The sequence below is a fragment of the Camellia sinensis genome, chromosome 6 (genome assembly GCF_055761805.1).
Source record: "Camellia sinensis isolate YWXY chromosome 6, ASM5576180v1, whole genome shotgun sequence".
Lineage (NCBI taxonomy): Eukaryota > Viridiplantae > Streptophyta > Magnoliopsida > Ericales > Theaceae > Camellia > Camellia sinensis.
The window spans coordinates 196412435-196428367 of record NC_138966.1 but is presented as its reverse complement, the minus strand read 5'-3'; the positions used below and the strand labels follow the sequence as shown (position 1 = coordinate 196428367).

The 15933-nt window shown below is 33.0% G+C and overlaps 1 protein-coding gene across 14 annotated transcripts in view; it reads right to left on the bottom strand.

Annotated features, from left to right (window-relative positions):
* Positions 1–6638: 6638 nt before the first annotated feature.
* Positions 6639–15933, bottom strand: part of LOC114313042 (PWWP domain-containing protein 1) — a 226302-nt gene continuing 217007 nt past the window's right edge. For all 14 annotated transcript variants that reach the window (XM_082875815.1, XM_082875804.1, XM_082875803.1 and 11 more), the window contains 3 exons: positions 11097–11397; positions 9631–10880; positions 6639–8265 (listed from right to left, as the gene is read on the bottom strand). In XM_082875815.1, coding sequence (XP_082731941.1) covers positions 6821–8265; positions 9631–10666 — 2481 coding nt within the window. In that variant the 5' untranslated portion in view covers positions 10667–10880; positions 11097–11397 and the 3' untranslated portion in view covers positions 6639–6820. The remainder of the gene's footprint in view (positions 8266–9630; positions 10881–11096; positions 11398–15933) is intronic.

Below are 15933 nucleotides of genomic sequence, written 5' to 3'. Positions count from 1 at the left end.
TAGTAAATAATGGTTGATGTTCGTTGATTAAATTGGAGTGCCTCCACTTCCATCCATGTTTCAACAATGGCAGATTCTGAAGGGTTACTTAATCGAAGATGATCAAGTCCAGTGTTCGCGTGCTTGCGAGCTAGGTACCGTGCAATTGCTCTTGATTCTAGCATAAACCATATACCACCACAATAGCTAGGTACCGTGCAATTGTTGTGTTGTTGTGAGTAGTGGCAACTCCAGGAATTTTTGTCAGCGGTGTCAGTCAAAAACTTAAATGTTATATATCTTACAGAAAATTTAAATTAATCATAATATCACATATGGAGAAAAAAAAAATCAACAAATTAATTTAAATTATGAAATTATAAACAAAAATATTTCAATATATTGATACTATTGTTTAAACAAAAAGATATGCTAATACATGAGTTTCTACAATTGATTACGATGAGATTTCATATTTTGAAATCGTTACATAACAAGCTCATTATCAATACTATCAAATACATCTTTCTCAATATATGTAACCAAACAATCATTCAACCATTGATCTCCCATTCGGTTACGCAATTGATTCTTTATGAATTTCATTGCTGAAAATGCTCTTTCCACCGTTGCAGTCGCGACTGGTAAAATCAACGCCAATTTCACAAGCAAATAGACTAATCGATATTTTATCTTTTCTGGTTCAGATTGCTTAGAAAAAAATACTTTCAATGTGTTGCTTTTGTTTCATAAGAACCTCACACTTCTTCACAACTTGATTATGAGCACTATTAAGACCCTAACATCAATTCCTAGCCTTTCTTTCTTGTTCCATGTTGTGAACCCTCCCGCCACAAAAGTGTCACCACCCGCTTGTTTACTGGTATCAAGTCTAAATAGATAACAACATAAGCAAAATACAGCATCCTTTTCTATGCTATATTCCAATGAATTATTGTTTTCTTTAAACCAAGCAGGATTAAAGCGACTCATGACTCCACTAATGTCTCGTTGAGGAAAATTGTGGTCAAGAGATTGACAAGGGCCCTTTTGTAAATATGCTCTTCTAATTTCATCCTGATTGTTAGGATGATAAGATGGAATTTTTTGTTGTAGCCCTGGGTTAGATGGAAGATTGTTCACATCTACATGACTTTGCTTAAAAGAAGTTTCTTTTGTAGGAGATGAATCTTTTACTGTTGATTTTCTTTTAAGAAGTTTGTCCATAGTGGTAGAACTAATTGGAAAAAAAAATAAAAATAAAGAAAAACATTGCATATAAAACCACTCCAAATCAACCACTCATAAATCAATTATAGTGCAACATAACATCTCTGACAAAACATACACAAGCATTGAAGCATCATATGCATAATAATACATTTACAAATTACAAACAATTAGTGAGCCAAAAAAACAAAACTAAAGAAGAAAGAAAAAAAAGAGTCCTAATTTTTAGCCCCAAAAATATAAGGGGGAAATTAAACAGTATTGATGTTTTAACAAAGCATATACAAACAAAATATACATAATACATTTACAAATAAAACAATTATTGAACCAAAAAAAAGCCCTAATTTTTACCCTAAAAATTGTTGATTTATATTTGTTCTATCCAAAACACTATAAAATAGAAAAATGATTATACAAGATTTACCTAATAACCGAGTAGTTGATGTCGTTGGAGAAGATTGATGATAAAAAGAGAGAGTTATGGATGGAGAGTGGTGGATGAGAGAGAGTTTGAAGTGTCTCTATTTAACTCATGTCTTGCCTAAAGTTTGAAAAGAGATGGCAAGAATAGTTTAGTGTCCAAAACAAGATACAAACTATCACTTTATAAATAAAATATTTTAAACAAAAAGTAAACAAAAGAAAGAGACGTCAAGAATAGTTAGGTGTCCAAAGCAAGAATACAAACCATCACTTTACAAATAATATATTTTAAACAAAAAGTAAACAAAAGAAAGAAATAGCTTTACAAATAAAATATTTTAAACAGAAAGTAGGTAAAAGTCAAAAAGTAAACTTTTTTCATTGGTGGATTCAAAGTTTTAGGACTGAAAACTATAGGTTTAAAGTTGTATTTTAATAGATTCAGTTGCTGATTTTTTTCCTAAAATCTAATACTTATATAATAAAAAAATTTTAAAAAATCATCCAAGGGCTCGAGTGACACCCTTGGCCATGTGTTGGAGCCACTCCTGGTTGTGAAGGTGATTTTTATGGACCCAATTGTTCTCTCATTTCACTCTTATTTGAATCTTGCCGAATATGAAGGGTTGTTTTAAAAAGTTGATTAAAAATTGACTTTTTAATTTTTTTTTTGAATTTTTTTTAAAAAATGTTTAAATAATAGAGAGGTGATTTGACATAAAAATATCAAAAAAATTAAAAAATTAACTTTTAACCTGTTTACCAAAATAGTCCTAAGCTCGCTTGTTTCTTGCTCCCTTTGTCTGTATTTATGAGAAATAATTTAGTTTATCTTTCCTATTACAATTCAAATGGTACAACTTTTTGGTTTTAAAAAGTAAAAAAAAATTAAAAAAAAAATGCTAAATAAATTTATTTATCCCCAACTAAAAAAATCACACGTCAAATTAATTTTTTTACTCACATAAAAGTAAAATATTTAACTTTTAGTTTTTCAAGCTTTTAAAAAAAAAAACTATTAAAAACATCATAAATTTTGTAAAGTAAAATACTACTCCTATTAAAAATATCATAAAATTTCTAAAGTGATTCTAGGGACAATTCCAAAAGGAGGGATAGTGATGAAATTGAATTGGTAAAATCAAATCATTTTTTTGGTTTAGTTTTGGTTCAGTTCTAAAAGTTTCATGATTGGTTACTAAACTTCTAAAACAGTGAGAATTGATTTGGTTATTGATTTATCTCAAAATCCAATCAAACTGACTGACCACGTGCACTTTTAATTCTAATTCATTATCTTTTAAATCCTTATATGCATCATTAGTAATAAATAAAGAATTATACGCTAATCTTTCTTAACGTTTTTGAAACTATGGCCTCTCTTAGCAAAATAAAAAAAAGAAGTCAATTTATTAATTTATTAACTTATTTAAGTTACTCTTTTATAATTTTTTTATATATTTTTTCATAATAAGCCTTTAAGTTCATAAAAAATAAAAATAAATAAAGTCCCTGATATTAAAATTTTATAAAATAAATGACATACAATATTTTTATAGTAGTTAAGGTCCTTCGACATTTCTACAGAAAAAATTTGACTCAGAAAAATTTTAACTAACTCAGAGAAATTTCACTCCAATTCAGAGAATTTTTTACGATTTTACAGAGAAATTTCAAAAAAAATTTGTGATTCTCTGAGCTAGGGCCTAAATTTCTCTGAGTCAGGCAAAATTTCTCTGAGTCAAATTTTTTCTGTGAAAATGTTGAAAAACCTTAACTAATAAAAAAAATGAGACATTTACACACAAATCTTAATTTATGAACTTATACCTTATTAAGTCCTAACTAAGATTTTTTAAACCTTCACGTCCCATTAAATTTTTAATAGTCAGAATTGTCTTTCAAATAATGATTGTTCATCATTTATGATTATCTATAAAGAACATGATGATTTGATATTTATTTTAATTTTCAAAACTTTAAAATATCAATTTTCAAATTGAAAAAACTAAAGCAAAAAAACTTATGTGCAAAAAAAAAAAAAAAAACAATGTTTTACTTTTGAAAAAATTGAAAAAACATAATTATTTTTTTGTGCAAATTTTTTTTTTAAAATTATCTATAAAGGAACATGATGATGGAACATTGATAGGCAAAATTAGAAAAAAAAAATTAAAAATGAAAAAACTGATAATGGTCTCAGTTTTAAAATTGAAAAAAAAACTGTTAATATTTTCGGTTTTATTGGATAATTGAATCAAATTAATAAGTAGAAGGCCAAAATGTTTAATCTCATGTTTTGTTTTTTTTTTAATTATCAATTAGTGTAATAAATATTTAAAACTTTACTGTGCAAAATTGATAGGTTTAAAAATTGAAAAAAATTGATAACATTCTCAATTTAATTAAATAAGACTTCTTGTTAAAAAATATCTTGAACTTTTTCTACTACACAAAGTCAAATAGAAATGTTTCACTAAATTTTTTTTTTAAAAAAAAAAGTTCCCAAAATAATTCTATGGGGGTGTTTGTTTCAGCTTTTCAGAACTAACTTATGGCTTTTAGCTTTGAAAAAGTTATTTTGGACTGTTTGATTAAATTTATTTCAAACAACTTCTGATTCTAACAGCTTATTTTAACTCAAAAAAGCTGATTCTGAGAAGCTGCTCACCCCTTACTTCTGATTATCAGCTTCTGCTGTGGACATGTTAATTTTTTGTTCTACTCTTAAATTTTTTTTATTTTTTATATTTTAAAAAATAGAAAAAGACCCAAATGGACTATAGATTATTATTATTATTTTTTATGAGAAATGTAGACAAATAAAAAATAAAAATTAATTGAAAAAGTTATTTCACAGCTTATTTAACAAACACTACTCAGCAACTTAAATCTATAATCCAACAGCTACACCAAACAGATTAACAACTTCTGATTAAAGTCATAATCTATAATCTGTTAAGTTATAATCTATAAGTTGTTTTAACAGTTACACCAAACGAGGCCATATTGATCGCTTTTATCAAGATTGTTGGCCCCCCCTCCCCAAAAAAAAAATTATCAATACACCTTTTGATATTTAATTAAAATATGAATCGGTTCCCGTAGTTTTAAAAATTACATTTCATCTCTGAGGTTTTCAATTTCATAACAAATCGACTCTTTTATTAATAAATCATTAAGTCAATTAACAGTTTTTAATGATATTATAATTTTATTATTATATAAAAGAGCAATTATGAATTTCTTTCTTTTCTTTAATTATATTAAATAAAAAATTTTGACAATGAGATATTTGCAATTTTTCAAATTACAAGAAACAATCTATACTTTAAAAAAATCTCAAGAGATGTATTTATAATTTATCAAAAAAAAGAAAAAAAAAAGAGTATATTTCTGTATAAAAGCATATACCAAGAGGCGGGTAGTGGACCGTTGGGTTGTAAGAATAAGGGTAATTTGAAGGTCAAAATTTGTTGGCATATAATCAATTTTAGTTACTATCTCTAACAGTTGGATGACGAGGATGGTTTGTCGTGCTGCTAAATCCTATAAAAACAATAAGTGATTTTTATTTTTTATTCTTTATTTTTTTTCATAAAATTAAGTTTTAAACGTTTTCAGAAAATACATTTAAAAACTCAACCAAATAAATTTGATTTTCCAAAAAATTAAAAAAACAAAAACACGATCAAACAAGTGCAGAATCTTATTTCTCCACCCTCCATAAATCTAAGAATCAAACACAATTTAAGTCAATTATCATACACACACGCTGTAAAGCATGAATCCCTTTCATGGTGGAATGGGACACATACAAAGAACAAGAGCTGGATTCTACGCTGAATGCATATTCAAAATTAACAGCATGAACAAATCCATGAGTTTGGGTGCATGGTTAGTTACACCTCAATCACATAAACATGAAATGGCTCAAGCACACATGTGATACAAATGCTCATTAATATGTAATCAACTAAAATCTCCAACAGCAACTAAATTCAAATTTGATATAGTGCATGTCACACCCAAAATAAATTTGATGTACATATTTTATTTTCCCAGTATTTTTAAGAATACTATGGCCAAAGTTCAAAGGGAGAAAGATAAGGGGTGTGCGCGGTGTGGTTCGGACAGTTTAAAGATAAAATTACAAATCGAATGGTGGGTTAGTAGATTAACAAATTGCGGTTTGGACGATTTTTGACAGATTGACGGATTGAAGAATATTCTAACTAATTATCATACATTTGCATAATATATAACACTAATTTGTATAATATTTTTAGATATATAACACAGTAATTTTACATAAGAGCAAACTTTGCATTTTGCACAACTATAAGAGCAAACTTTTCACATGAAACCCTTTAAACTTTTCAGAATTTTTGTATAGAATTTTCAATACATAATGGTGTGGCTTCTTGTGATCTGCCCATTTCCAATGAAAACAAATACAATTGTCCTCAAAATTTCACAAATAACACTGCCACATCATTTTTGTCATGAATTTTGTATAAAAATATATAAGAATATCATTTTTGAACTGGTAATTATAATAAGCCTACTTGCAAATGTAAAGTCAGTAGCAACCATGAGATTCAAACCGAACAACAAAAAGCTCAAAATAAAAAACAGAAGACAGATAATATGTTCAAAACACATGTTCTCTAAGCTCCATATCAAAAGTTCTTGACTTTCTTTTTTGAAAAAACAAACACACCATAAGTTTCTGACTTTCTTTAAAAAAAAGAAAAATGGAAAAAAAAAAAAGAAAGTATATTACTCTGTCTATAACCACTATCCATACCCAATCAAGCCTTGCCTTTGTATGGCTAAATTACCTATGTTTTTTACCTGCACATGCTGAAGCAGAGAATGAAAACAGCACCAACAGGAGAAATCACTGGCGTAGATGCATAGCAGAATCATAATGGTTTAAGTTGTCCTGACACTCAACTGAAAGGAGTTTTTTTACCAAACCCTTGTTATTTTGAAATAGATTTCCCAAATGCAATTGTTTTGAATTTATTTCTAAGACCCAGATTGTTCTTTAAAATCCTGTTTCCAAATCACAACTTCACACGACTTAAAAACAACATAGGTTTGGAAAATAAGTCCAAAATATGTTTTAAAATGACATGAGTTTAGTAAATAATTCCATCAGAAAATCATGGCAAGCCACTTATCCGGACGAACTCTTCAAATTGGCTACAATCTCACTGCACTTCTTCAACAGGTATAACATCTGCTGAGAAATGTCAACGCTGTTGGTTGGGGCACTGGCATTCTGATAGCTCTTGCTGCTCGTTGCCTCGCCTTGGAGATATTCCTTGTTGATGGCATTGACAATGTGACCAACACTGCGATTCTCATGCATAGCCGGGATTTGGGAAGGGAGAGAAAGCTGAGGCGGCAAAGTTGGGGGCATTACCTGATGAAAGTTCGCAGCATTGTCCTTGATGGTTGTGCGTGAAGATGAAATAGGATTCAGATAATTGCCAATAATGGAGCCACTGATTTTGTTAATGCTTGGCAGCATTTTATCTTCCCCAGAACTTGCATTCCCCTCCAACTTGAATCTGATTTGTCGCGTCGCAGTCTTAACATTGTTGATAGACACCATTTCATCACCTGGCGACTTCTTCAGAATCGACTTTGGGGGGACACTTGGGTGCAGAGGCAACTGCGAAATTGCTGTAGACTTTGGTTCAAGAGATCTTTCCACAAGCTGCTTGCTTGACTCACCTGATTCAGGCAACTCTGGGGCTGAAACATTTAAAACATTTAAAACTTGCAAGCGGTAATTTACATTGATGTTGCCAAGGAAATTTCTGTTGAGGACTGCGTGATTATATGCTGCCTCAGCACCAGACTTGTTCTTAAAAACAACCTTGGCAGTTGATGAATTCTGAAACACACGAGTGGCTGACTCGTAAAGATGTCCAAAGCGTACGAATTTCGCTTTTAGTTCTGGCACTGATGGCAGTTTTGAATGAAGCGGGAACTTCATCATCAACATTGCTGGTTCAGAAGGCCCCTCAAGTATTTCTGGCTTTGTCGACACTGATGAACCCACCATTTTTTCATCTCCTTGAATTTTCAAATGCTTCTGGCTGCCTTCCTTTTTTTCTGCAGCCAATGAACTTAGCTTCCTGTATTTTTTTGGTCTCTTCATGGACTTCTCTTCCTGTTTACGAGAGGATTGACTTTTGCTGCCAGCCTTTGCTGGATCATCCGGTCTGAATGGCTTTTTCAATGGTTTTAGAGCAGAAGGTTGGTCCTTCACTTTCTCAATGTGGGGGGTCTCAATAAGTAAAGCAGTTGGTCCTTCATGTTGCGCAAGTATTGGATGCTTACCCGTAGTAATAACTTCTTTTCCTTTTCTGACATTCCCATCTGTATCCTGATTTCCCAAAAACTTAGGCTTCATAGAAACTGGTGGAACTCTATTTTCTGAGATACAAATACCAGCCTTGCCAAATTTTGGCACTTTGGAAGTTTTCTGATCATTGCTGTGTCTGGAAAGAGATTTTTTTCTCCTTTGTTGGTCCTTGACTTTTACCCTATCTTCAAAGGCCTTGCGTTTGCCTAGGCTTTCACTGATCATTGATTGACCACTCAATGGAGCTGTAAACAACAACAAAAATGCACTGTAAGTGAGAAAAGTAAAAGGCTACAATGTGAAGTGTTGTTCAATAAAAAACCAACAAAATTCTAGGCAAGTATATGCACAAGATTTGAAGATGAGCCATTAAAGGGATTTGGAAGAGGAAAGAGTGTTGGTCATTTAACTTCAGAACATTTTAGTCCCTGCTATTTTGGTTGGGTACAAAAGTCCGATATGGCCATTTTCCCGTAATATGTTCAATTTAAATGCCACAGTGATTATTCAAATTTTCTGGATTTCAATCATGGAGAATACAAAAAGACCAATAATCCTAAAGAATGTTCAGGAAACTTACCGTGGAAACAACAGGATTTCCTTGTAGCTAGTACATGTTAAAAAAGCCATCTAGAATGGCACACGTTCACATTCTCATCAGAAATGGCAGAATGAAAGCTAATACTATCCTCAGAAATTGATGGCTTTGTTTGTCTATTAGAAAAATGAAAAGCACAACAGAATGAAGGCAGAAAGTCATTCCTTAAACCCTTTCCCAGAATATCTTATTCTTCCCCCAGGACCAAACACAGTAACATGACAAACATACAATAAACTCAAATACTCAAATTCAAATCAATAAACTGGTGACAATGAATGCCACAATACAAGCCACATGAGGCAGCATCTATGCAAACTATCACAAGCTGCTTATCAGGGATCTGTTTGCATTAGAAGTTCAGAGATTGGGATGTCCCAGACACATCCTATGCAATAAGATGCTACAAACATAAGCAAAATTCAATGAATTAGCCCATGCTTCCATGTTTGAAAATCACACTATCCTTCTTCCTTAAAACTATGCTATCCAACAAGTACAAAGTAAATATTCTCGCAGTGATTTGAAGCATACGTCTAGAGATTGCAGCTTGTAAAACAGCCACTAAATGTAGTTCAGATAACTGTCACTGTCTAGGGTATTTTAAGGTATGACAGAGAATGAAGACTGCATATAGAATAGATGTATTAACTCTTGCTAACCCCAGCTTGGGCAGGCCAAGAGTAAAATTATCAATCATTCGATCACAATAATAATGATACTGAATTCTTATAAGTAAAAAAGCTACACACTGTTTCAACATAGTGCGATAATGTGGATGAAAATGTGCAATCCCATAATATGACAAACCCAGCATTAAATTTCAGGTTCAGTAATGCAAATGCTCCTCCGCGTTGATTGAAAGATGAAATTCTGTTCACCCACAATCTGATAACATAAATTGCATCCTGCAAAATATTCCTGCCCTCCTGGACAAATTGATTTCAAACATATTCCCAAGCAATGTTTAAAAGAAAATAGAGAGAAAATGCATATCCAAATCAATACATACCTTGCAGTGGTGCTTTTTCTGGGTTATGTAAACCCACCGCTGAAACTCCAGGGCGTACTGGTTGTACCCCGAATGCCTGAGCATAGGTCTCATCGAACTCCTCAAACACTGCCCTCCGATAAGCAAGAACTAAAGCTACATTATTCGTCCATTCAACATTTCTTTGCACATCATCCTGAGGCATCAATGCCAATTGTTTCACGAAAGAAAGTGTCTTGGATGGCTGGAAAGCATCTCTAGCTCTTTCGATCTGTTTCTTTGAATACAGACCACCAGGTTGAAAGCCACTCACATCCACTTCAAAGAACCCTTCAACACTTTTAGGGCGAAATATGTTAGGCTTCCGGCAACGACAACTCAAGCCAAGTGCAGCTCTCCGCTTCACCTCATCCACAGCCTCCTCAACAGCAGTTAAAAATTCTGGAGTGTCAGTCTGCTTTGATTTCTCTGTAGAGTGAAAATCAAAAGGAATGAGTCTACCCGGTTCCAACCAACCATAGGTGCCATCACCATAAAATGCAACCAAAACTTGACCCTCTTTCTCCGCATGACAGATTGATGGGGAAGCTAAAGCTTCATCAAATATTTGCCCTGGCCACCACGGATGAGATTTGACCTTCCCCCATACCATATCGCCAACCTCATATCCTGAATCTTTTAATGCATCAAACATTTTGACTGCAGTGCCCTCATTCAATGTAGATTCCAAACTGCCGTGTGCGTCTCTACCTTTTCCATTTCCCTTGGTCACCCTTGAAGAAATCACATCTTCCTTTTCCATCACGGCCATCAAATGGGCCATCTTAGTGCTTCTAGGAGCAAATATATTGGTGCCCCCAATTGCCAGTTCCTTAGATTTGCTTCTATAATCTGCACCTTCCTTCTTACCATCACGGACCCTAGATTTCTTACACTGCTCATTCATTGATTTGACATTTTTGGCAGCTGAATTACCATTGGAAGCCTTAAGCTTAAGCCTGCTGTACATGTCCATTGAACTGTGTTCTGAAGAATTCCTTGTTTCCTCAGACCCCATTTTCTCTACTAAATGCCTTAGATCTTTAGTGTATTGAATATCACGATTTCTCTCGCCTGAAGAATTCCTAGTTTCTTCCTTTGTTCTGGCAGGTCAAATTTCTTGACTTCTCTCGCTTGCTCTCAAATCCCTAGAGCTTTAATGTATTGAATACGAATTGAATCATGAATACAGAAGATTCAGCAAAACCCTAGAGCCTTAAAAGCAATTTTTCCTGTTTTCCGAGCAAACAATTAAATCAAAACAGCTGCTACCAAAATCAAAATCAAATAATACCTTACCATTTTGAAAAGTACTTTCTTGCATGCAAATCAAACATTGAATTGGTTTTACTTTAAAAGCCATAGAATTAATCCCAATGTATATCTATAAGTTTGGAGATAAAATGTATCAAGGGCATAACCATGTATCAAAACCAGAAAACACATACCTTTTAGATCATCTAAGGAGGGCTTAAGTCTGCTGTACATGTCCATTGAACTATGTTCTGAAGAATTCCTTGTTTCCCCGGACCCCATTTTCTCTACAAATTCCTTAGATCTTTAGTGTATTGAATATCTTGATTTCTCTCGCCTGAAGAATTCCTAGTTTCTTCCCTTCTTCTGGCAGGCCAACTTTCTTGACTTCGCTTGCTTGCTCTCAAATCCCTAGAGCTTTAATGTATTGAATACGAATTGAATCATGAATACGGAAGGTTCAGCTAAACCCTAGAGCCTTAAAAACAATTTTTCCTGTTTTCCAAGCAAACAATTAAATCAAAACCACTGCTACCAAAATCAAAATTAAATAATACATTACCATTTTGAAAATTACTTTCTTGCTTTCAAATCAAACATTGAATTGATTTTTATCCTAGTGTATACACAAAACATTAATTAAGTTTTATAAGTTTGGATATTAAATGTACCAAAGGCGTAAACATTTATCGAAACCAGAAAACACATACCTTTTAAGCAGATCGTCTAAGGAAATCATACACATTGACTGCTATACATAACATCTCATTTAAACCCTACGGTATCTATCTATATCTAAGCATATAGCGAGGGAGAGTGAGAGGGAAAGGGGAAAAATTGGGAGTATGATCTTTCAGTGTTAATGTGGACAAGGGTCCGATTGTGGTTACTAACAATACCAGCTCCACCGTAATCAGTACTCAGAGGAAGACATGTGTCAACATGGAAATTTTGTGAGCTATAATTTGTTACATGCACTTGTGCCACAATATTGCATAGGATGCTATATGATGTATTTGCAGCATAATATAATTGCACAAGCCAATATATACATACATACCATATAGCCAATATATACATACATACCATATATAAGCAAAAATTTACTTTTTGAGCAATGTTAATATTTTGGAATGTTAAGGTAAAATCACTAAAATTGAGTCAATTCATATTTTTTTAAACACAACACAAGCTATATCCTTAATTATACGTCGTTAATTTTCTATTTAATGCATCACATATTGTGCTATCTGATGTGTGCTTTTTTGTGATGCGACACGATGGAGGGTTATGTTTGTCGTGGAAAAACGGAAGGTGTTTGACTGACACATTGTACCTGCATACAACTTCACAATTATAAATGAATTAAGATATATATTTATTGCGGCACATAGCACAAAAGTTCCCAAAAAAAAAAAAAAAACTATTAACACATGAGGCATGATGTTTCTTTGTAAAATGCAGCAAGTATCAATTTGGCTATATGCGCGAGACTCATTGATTATTCATAGTCGAAATTCTTGTCTAATAAATTACTCTCTTTTCCACATCGCAGAAGTTTTACATTTTCCATTTTTCAATGCATCAAGCACTCAATTTTAGTGCTTTCATCTGACATAGAATCTAAAAAAATCGAGAAATTTTGTTTTTTGACTTTCCCTCTCTCACTCCTCTATCTCCTTATCTCCCTTAAATTCACAGCCTCCAGTTCTCTCACCTGCATCAAATACACAATCCTAGTGATTTAGTGTGCTGTTCCCTATTGCAAACCTTTGGTTTTTTCAATAATTCCCTGTTTCCATACTATTTTATGAAACCTCATAGAATTAATTTCATCCCAAACCCTAAATTTCTTAGACCAACCAAAGATTTAACATTTTTTGACAACTGAATTACATGTCTCCCAGCATAAACCTACCAACTGAAGCCCCAACTTCAACTCCACTTCTATGGCGGTGTTTGGGAACTTGGTTTTTGGGTTTTTGGGTTTTTTTTTTTTTTTTTTTTTTTTTTTTTTTTTTTTTTCCGTTTTTTTCATTACAAGACAAATGTTTTACAAAACCAAAAAAAAACAAATCCAAACAAAATATCACATCAAACCCTATAATCATTTCACTTTTTCTCTCACAAACATCACAACCAATCACAAAAAAACCCAACTATCTTCCCAAACACAAAAAAAAATTTCTCCAATAATATCCTACAATTAAAAAAACCTACAAAAAAACCCACTTCCCAAACACCCACTATATGTCTGTTTAATTTAATAGAGTTCCGAATAATTCGCAGTTGCCTCAAACCCCAATTTCATTCACAATTCCTCAAACCACCAAATTCACCACATCTGAAGCCCTTCAAGCCATATTATAATATGCTTGATAGGCGTGTGTATCTGCTAAAAACCCAAACACAGATGTCACATAGGCGACAAAGGTTGAGTTCAATGTATTGCATACTTGTTATCTCATGAATATATCATAAGATTAATATATAAGCAAAAGCTAGAAGCTTTATTTAGTTGTCATCTTTTAGAGTAGTTTTTTGCATTTAATGCAAATCGTAAAAACAAGACAGCTGCTACCAAAATGCCAACAAAACAAGATGTAGCATCTTTCAATGTGCATTATTGCTTCGGAGCCAAATATTGAATTAATTTATATTCCTGAAAAGCCATAGAAGTAATTTCATTATGTAAATAAAATATTAACTAAGTTCTAAGCATTCAATGACTGAGATAAAAGTGATACTTTGTGAGAGGTAACTATGCATTATAATTGTGAATGTGTTAGGTGCATCCATACTACGTTAGTTGCAATACTAGTGGTAGAAAATACCAATATAGTGAACATGGCACGTGTATCAAATGTGCAACATCACTAATTTTTGCATAGTCAAATTTCTATCTAATAATTCACCCTCTTGCCATGTATCACAAAAAGTTTTTGTAAACCATCTCTAGCCCTTTCAACTTGCTTCACTAAATACACACCAGCTTCAACCCCACGCACATCCTCTTCAAAGAACCCTTGAACACTTGTAGGGCAAAATTTATTAAGGTTCCAACAAAGTCAAGCCAAATGTAGCTCTCCACTTCACCTCAACCTTAGCCTCCCCAACAACAGTTATAAAGGTCTGATTGTTAGTCTACATCGATTTCTTTGTATAGTGAAGATCAAAAGAATTGAGTCTAATTCGTTCAAACCATTCATAGGTGCTATCACCATAAAATGTAACCAACACATGACCCTCTTCCTTTGTGTTACAAACTGATGGAATCATATCCACCTCATGTCCATATCCCAAATCTATCAAATTTCTTTTGTCAATGCATCAAGCATTTTGAGTGCGGTGCCTTCATCTAATGTAGAATCTAAAATATCAAAAACCAAATTGCCACATGCCTCTTACTTCTCCATTTCCCTTTATCACCCTTGAAGGAATCATTTCTTCCTATTCCATCATGGCCATCAAATGTGCCATCTTAGTGCTTCTAGAAGCAAATCTATTGGTGCCCCCAATTGCCAATTCCCTAGATTTGATTCTAGAATCTATACCTTCCTTTTTCTTACCAATTCCTATGGAATTAATATCATCATAGATCCTAAATTTATTACACTACAATTCATTAATTTCACATTTTTTATACCCGAATAAAGATGTACAATTTTAAGTTGAACAATTTCTTACCACGTACTATTTTACATTGAACAATTTCTTACGCTAAATTTTTTTCTAAATTTCTTACACTAAACAATTTCCTTCTTTCAATGCATCAAGCATGGCACCTTCGTACAATGTAGAATCCAAAAAATCAAAATCCAAATTGACATCTCCCTCTCTCTCTCTCTGCCTTCATCCAATCTTAGAGGTAACTGTGCATTATAATTGTGAATGTGTTGAGTGCATTCATGCTATTTTAGTTGCAATACTAGTTGTAGCAAATAGAAATAAAGCGTGCATGGCACATGTATCAAATGTGCAACGTCACTAATTTTTGCAGAGTCAAATTCTTGTTGTATCTCAAATAGTTTTTGGAAACCATATCTATCCCTTTCGATCTGCTTCACTGAATATACACCTCCAGGTTCAAGCCCATTCACATCCACTTCAATGAACGTTAGTAGGGTGAAATTTCTTAAGGTTCTAGTAACAAGAAGTCAAGCCCAATGCAGCCCTTCAATCGCCTCAGACAATGTAGAATAAAAAAAATTGAAATCCAAATTGCCACATGCCTCTTACATCTCCATTTCCCTTGATCACCACTGAAGAAATCACAACTTCGTGAGACACCTCCAGGTTCAAGCCCATTCACATCCACTTCAACGAACGTTAGTAGGGTGAAATTTCTTAAGGTTCCAGCAACAAGAAGTCAAGCCCAGTGCAACCCTTCAATCACCTCAAACAATGTAGAATAAAAAAATTGAAATCCAAATTGCCACATGCCTCTTACATCTCCATTTCCCTTGATCACCACTGAAGAAATCACAACTTCGTTTTCGGTCAAGGCCATCAAATATGCCATCTTAGTGCTTATAGCAGCAACTCTATTGATGCCCACAATTGCCAACTCCTTAGATTTGATTATAGAATTCATACCTTCCTTTTTTTACCAATTCCTATGGAATTAATATTGTCACATATCCTAAATTTTTTACAACAACAATTCATTGATTTGAAATTTTTGATAGCCGAATTACCATATACAATTTTACACTAAACAATTTCCTAAATTTCTTACACTAAGCAATTTTCTTTCTTTCAATGCATCAAGCATTTCAAGCATGGGGCCTTCATCCAATGTAGAATCCAAAACAACAAAATCCAAATTGACATCACAGTCATTGCCTTCATCCAATGTGAAACGTAACTATGCATTATAATTGTGAATGTGTCATGTTCATTCATGCTATCTTAGTTGCAATACTAGTGCTAGAAAATACCAGTATAGTGAACATGGCAAGTGCATCAAATGTGCAACATCACTAATTTTTGCATAGTCAAATTTCTATCTAATAATTCACCCTCTCGTCA